General features: G+C 46.9%; 1 protein-coding gene across 1 annotated transcript; it reads right to left on the reverse strand.

The window, feature by feature from the left end:
* Nucleotides 1-4,484: 4,484 nt before the first annotated feature.
* Nucleotides 4,485-5,535, reverse strand: LOC125549297 (putative glutathione S-transferase). Its single transcript, XM_048712741.2, has 2 exons — nucleotides 5,146-5,535; nucleotides 4,485-5,027 (listed from the first exon to the last, which is right to left on the reverse strand). The coding sequence occupies exons 1-2, from the start codon at nucleotides 5,461-5,463 to the stop codon at nucleotides 4,656-4,658; spliced, it is 690 nt and encodes a 229-aa protein (XP_048568698.1). The 5' UTR covers nucleotides 5,464-5,535; the 3' UTR covers nucleotides 4,485-4,655.
* Between the last annotated feature and the right edge of the window lie 548 nt (nucleotides 5,536-6,083).

Genomic DNA, 6,083 nt, shown 5'->3' on the forward strand with positions numbered 1-6,083 from the left:
TGTACAAGCTTTGCAAAGAAATTTTATAACCCCTCTAGATTGTCTAAGCAACAATACTGATTCCAGATTGCTGGTTGTATCTCAAATTGATATCATAAGTTAAATACTTGTGACAACCTACCCAGAAAGTCTCAATCTCAAGTATCATTGCTTCCAAATAAATTACTGTGATGCAACAACAGTAACTCGTAGATGGCAACCAGAATGAAATTGTATCAAAACGGACCAAATCTTGCCAATAAACCCAACACATAATAGAATTAGACCTTGCAATTATGGCAAGTTACAGCCATCAAATTTATTTGCTCTAATTCGCAACAAGAAAACTTTGATTTGTGATATGATGATGACCAGGCAGCCAAGGAGAAGTGGACATGCAAGAGAGGAGTCGTGACTTGGCGACCGTGGTTGTTCTCTGCACATACCTTGCTGCGGTGTTCGTCCTCCACCCCAGCGTCCTGCGTGTCCCGTCCTTGCCTCCCCGCGCCTTTCACACGACATATCTTCAACCTCCTAACCATCTTTGATGCACTGACGCTGAGTTAAGAAATCTGCCAGGAATGACATCGAAAATTAATAGTCAAGCACAATCCTTGAGATAACATGGTTATCGTAAAAGTACCAATATCTATCAGGAGACCAAACCTACTAATTTAAACCATGCTTCAAATCTTGTGCAACTTCTCCTATATAGAAGCATGGTTTCTTCTCATGTAGATGTGGGAAATCTGACACGAATGCATATATGCAATAAATTCTCTAGTGTCATACGCACAAGTTAAGTAGTTAACAAAAGTTTACTTCCCACTACTAATTTTGTACTTGTCATAATAAAGAAAACAGAGCTCGACATCACAGCAACAAAAGCGGTAGACTGGGAGCCTGGAACCATGCACACCAAATCGCAGAGCAGAAAAATAGCAGTACTACCTGGAGCAATAAGAAACTCAACGGACTGGGGCAACATTTGGAAAGAGACAAGCAAGTACTACAACAGCTAGCTAGGCTGAATTGAAGATCAACCAAAATCATATCAAGTATTTGTTGAGCATGATTATACACGGGAAGGGGAAGGGGTTCACGACATGGACCTTTAGGTCATGGCGTGGCTTGCATCTCTCCTCCTCATGTGCATTGGTTTGCATCCAATTCTTGCAGTCCAATCCATGGGCGTCCCCCCTCTCTGCATCTCTAGAACAACACGACACTTAAATTTCATCAACTTCCATTGCTACTTAATAAAAGAGGAGCAAGATGTATATGCTGCATAAAACATACATGGATACACCAACAGAAGAACTCGAAAAAATGTGCAAGTGTATGCTATCTATGGATACACTAACTCCATCAAGTACCTAGCACCCAAACTAAGAAAAAAAATCATTCATATGCAGCAGCCCAAACTCAACTTTGAGAGAGCGGACTGATTAACATTTTTTTGTTGGGTCGAATTTTTCACAAATATAGATAGAAGCACTCCAGAAGCTATCCGAATAAATCATAGAGGCTGGCCGAACTAATTGGCGCACTCAAACGATACAAGAGAGCGGCCTGATGAACACATTGTTAGAGACGCACATATAGCTAGTTTCTGTAGATCAATTAAGCTACTAGCTTGGTTGCTTCTTTTAGCTAGCATACACGTACGTGATTTGTTATAGCATACATAAACCGAACACACTTTCTTTATCAAAATTTTCACAACTAGAAGAACTCCAGCAGCTAGCTAGGCAGAAGTGAAGATTGACCAAAATCATATCAAGCAATGTGAAGCATCATTATACAAGGAAAAGGGGGGAACAGAGGAGTGCAGAGGGTCTCACCATGGGGGTGCTTTAGCCGATGTAGTGCACCGCCATCACGCCGTGGATGGAGCCTCCGTCACGCCGTGGATGGAGCTGCCGTCTCGCCGGAGTTTACCCGCCGCGTGCGTCCGCCCCGCAGCCACCGGGTGTAGGAGAGCCGACCACGAGGGGGAGCTGCCCGTGGGACTTGCGGTGGGCGTCGGAGAGGGCGGAGCAGAGTCGCCAGCGACACGCCGGAGTTGGAGGGGACGCCACCCTCGAAACCCTAGCAATGGGGAGGGGTCGTGGGTGAGCTCTCGGGGACGCGAGAGGCGTATCTGGCCGGAGGGAAGGGAAGATCGGCGGCAAGGGAGCTCGGATCTGTGCTGCGCGCCGGCGAGGGCTGCCGGTACAAGCCGGAATCGAGCGTCGTAGGTGGCGGCGGTGAGGTTTCGTGGTGGGGGGGGGAGGGAGAGACGAGCGAGAGGGAGAGGTGTGCGGTGGATTTCTGTCTCGATGATGTCTTTGCGGTATGTGTAGGTCTAGTGAAACCACAGGAGGGACAAGCCCTGCCACCGGAGGGTGAATGTACCTCAACGGCATGCCGGATCTAGCCATTAAAATCCACAAAAAAACATACAATGCCGAAAATCCTCGGGACCTGGCACAGTGTCGTCGTATGGCCCTTGTAGAGTGTGGTAAAAGTTTGAGCTCGTTTCGCAGAAGCCTGACCGAAGGCCGCTTGTAAACTACACCATCTCCGAGGTAGTATGCGGCTATCGAGAGAGAACTTCTCCGGTTTGTGAAGGAAGTGTTGCTCATTGCTTTGTTGACCTCGAAACTTCGTGTGCTCTCAAATGGGACCATTGCATGACACGTTCCCGGACATGACATTTTTCTGGGTTGCCTATAATATTCGAGACATTTATTGCATCCGTAGGATTTCAGTGCGGCAAGTTGCAGATCTGCATGGTGATCACCTGAAATGATGTCTAGAAGTGTTTTATTAAATCATATATGATGTGTTTGCAGTATGTGTAGGCCTAGTGCAACCAAAGGAGGGGCATCCCCCACCACGGGAGGGCGAATATACCTCAGCGGCATGTCGGACCTAGCCATTAAACTCCACGGAAAATCATACGATGACGGAAATTCTCGGGACCTGGCACGGTGTCGTCATATGGCCCTTGTAGGTTGTGGTAAAAGTTTGAGTGAATTTTGTAGGAGCCTGACCGGAGGCCGCTTGTAAATTGCAACATCTCCGACGTAGTATCTAGCTATCGAGAGAGAACATGTCCGGTTTTGTGAAGGAAGTGTGCTGCATGTTGCTCTGTTGGCTATTTCAACCCTCCATCACATTGTATACATATATTAAGACACAATGCAAGTTTTAGTGGCATTACTACCCCTGAAGGCCCCCGACCGGCCTAACCCTTACCCGTTGACCCTAAGATCCAGGCCTTTGACTTTCACCGGACGGCCTTTGCCCGACGGACTTTTCCACCTGGTTGTGATAGGCCAGCCCATAGAAACATTTCAGACCAAGGTTTGGGCCCAACCCACCACAAGATTCCCTCCGGTTCGACTCGACATGGTCATTTCCACCCTCCAAGTGCTAGCAGCAGCACCGTCTGTGAAGGGGGTCACACTCTGGAGCCGCGTGCTCGGTGTTTACACCTTCCATCATAATCCTAGAAAGAATCTGATGGATGTAGATATAAATTTTGTCTCTTTGGCCAAGGAATGAAAAATAAACAAATAAGTCAAAATAAAAGGGTATTTTCTGTAAATCTGAAGCAAACATGATTTTGGTTTGTTCAAATTTGAAACATAGTATAGCAACATAATCCTTTCAAGATTTTGATAAAAACCATATAAAATTTGTCAAAATAGATCGACATGTCAATTACTTATGATTTTAACAAAGTATAAGGACCTATATGCAAAAGTACATGAGGTCACATTTCTAACATACTCAAAAACAAAAACAAACTGGATATTCATAATCTACGGAAAATTCTACCCCAAATCGATGTATAATTTATGTATGTTTAAGTTTAGATAAGTTATAAATTAATCAAATTTTAACTTTCAAAAATAAAAATAATTTAAAATAAAAAACAGATGATATCTATGCCTACTGCACGGCCGTAGGCATAGTTCTCGGCCAGGAGCTACCAGGAGGCGCCACGTGGCGGATATGCCTACGGCCTTGCCGTAGACATAGATGGAAAATTATGCCTACAGCTTTGCCCTCGGCATAGCTATACCACATGGCAGCTCCTAATAAAAAAACAGATGATATCTATGCCGACGGCCGCCGTCAGGGCCCATAGATTTGACGGCGTCAGCACACCGTCTGTCCCCGGGCCACCAGAGCCACCTCTATGCTGACGGCCTAGCTATGCCTACGACTGCTGTAGGCATAGATCGATGTATGCCGACGGCCTTACTATGCCTACGGCTGCCGTAGGCATAGATGGAGCTATGCGTCGGCATAGCTCCATCTATGCCTACGGCAGCCGTAGGCATAGATAAGGCCGTAGACATATAAGGTTATTCCGGTAGTGAACTACCGCTACCCTCAGCATCAGCCATTCTGTGAACTTCTTGACCGGAGGAGTGGAGCACACAGCCGGTGTGCTCCTTAAACCATACGACAACGAAGTTCTGTCAAGTGTTGAACTGTTGCGAGAGGAGTAATGTGACGGTGACTCAATTCGATATAGCAAAGTTGATACATTCATCCGAGATGGCTGATTAATAATGGTAAACGTGGGCTTTTTCTTATTCCTAGACATGACGACCGTGGGCTCTGGGCTACAATATCTTCCCATGCACGCATCCACTTCGACATCAACATACATCACATTATTTTGGCAGCATTGACTTTGCCATGGCCATAAACATCTCCTTGTTGGCCGTGAAATGGGCGAGCATCTGCGCCCTGTCCGGCAAGCACGCTCTGACCTTCTCGTCGGAGGCATACTCCTTGGCCCAGCCGCACAGGCGAGGGAACTCCTCGGCCGTGACCAGTGTCACCCCGGACACCTCCTCGCAGACGGTGAGCCAGTGCGCGAACCCGCAGGCAGCTATGTCCACGAGGCCAATGGCGTCGCCGGCGAAGAACCTCTTCCCCTCGAGCTGCGCCTCCAGGAGCGCGAAGTTCTCCTTGATCTCCTTCATGAACCCCTTCTGCGCCTCGCCGTCCGTCCACATCGCCAGCCAGAACGGCTTCGAGCACTGCGCACTCAGCCAAAATCATTACTGGTACGTAGCCAGGAGGAGTTTACAGGGAAACAAGACCGCTAACTACTAGAGAAAGTACGAGCAGAGTGAGACGAGAGATCAGGTCATGTACCTTGTCGTCGATGAAGCGGGACCAGAAGCGGGCGGTGGCGCGGTCGTACGGGTCGGTCGGGAGAAGGGGCGGCCCGTCGAATGTCTCGTCGATGTACTCGACGATGATGAGCGACTCGCAGACGGCGCGGTCACCATGGAGGAGCACGGGCACCTTCTTGTGGACGGGATTGCTCCTGAGCAGCAGCTCGCTCTTGTTGTGGAGCTCCTCAAGGATGAGCTCGTAGGGAACGCCCTTCAGGCGCAGGGCGACCTCGGCGCGGTGGCTAAACGGGCTGTCGAAGGCGCCGATCACCCTGACGGCCGCCGGTGCGCTCATCTTGGCTCGCTTCCTCTGCTGGAAGTCAAATGTAGATTGTTGTGAGGTCTGTGCGTAATGGCCTGTTACTTTGTGGTATTTTATAGCGCTTGGATATTGGACTGGCTTAATGTCGAGGCTATTTTAATCGAGTTGGTAATGAAACTTCTTCGGGAAGAACAGATTGTTTTTGTTTCCTGAGCACAAGTCAAATGTTGCTGTCTTTGCGAGAAGCTTCCTTGTTGCTTCGCTCCATACAGAGTGATCGATAAAATAACGTACTGCCTCCGTTTTCATTCAATCCGCGTATTAGCTTTAGTTAAGTTTTGTAAACTTTGATAAAATTTATCAACAAAATTTTTAACATATACAATAACAAATAAATACTATTAGATTTATTATTAAATGTACTTTCACATCATATAAATTTGTTATAGTCAGCGTTTGTACTTTTTCTATAAACTTGATCAATTTACAAAGTTTGACTTCAACCAACTCTAATATGCAGAGTAAATAAAAACAGAGAGAATACTAGGCCAGGCCTATTTGTTTCCATCGCCAAATCGCAGGGAGTTATAGCAACAGCAAGCCAACATGAATGGGCGTCTGATACAAAAAACTCTTTCATATAAAAAAAGCTC

This window comes from Triticum urartu, chromosome 3A, assembly GCF_056163025.1.
Source record: "Triticum urartu cultivar PI428250 chromosome 3A, HENAU_Tu73, whole genome shotgun sequence".
NCBI lineage: Eukaryota > Viridiplantae > Streptophyta > Magnoliopsida > Poales > Poaceae > Triticum > Triticum urartu.

Excerpts from the sequence above, each read along its gene's own strand:
- LOC125549297 (XM_048712741.2), bottom strand. The coding sequence starts at position 5,463 with ATGAGCGCACCGGCGGCCGTCAGGGTGATCGGCGCCTTCGACAGCCCG. Across the intron at positions 5,028-5,145 it reads CCCGCTTCATCGACGACAAG|TGCTCGAAGCCGTTCTGGCT; the intron begins GTACATGACCTG and ends CTGAGTGCGCAG.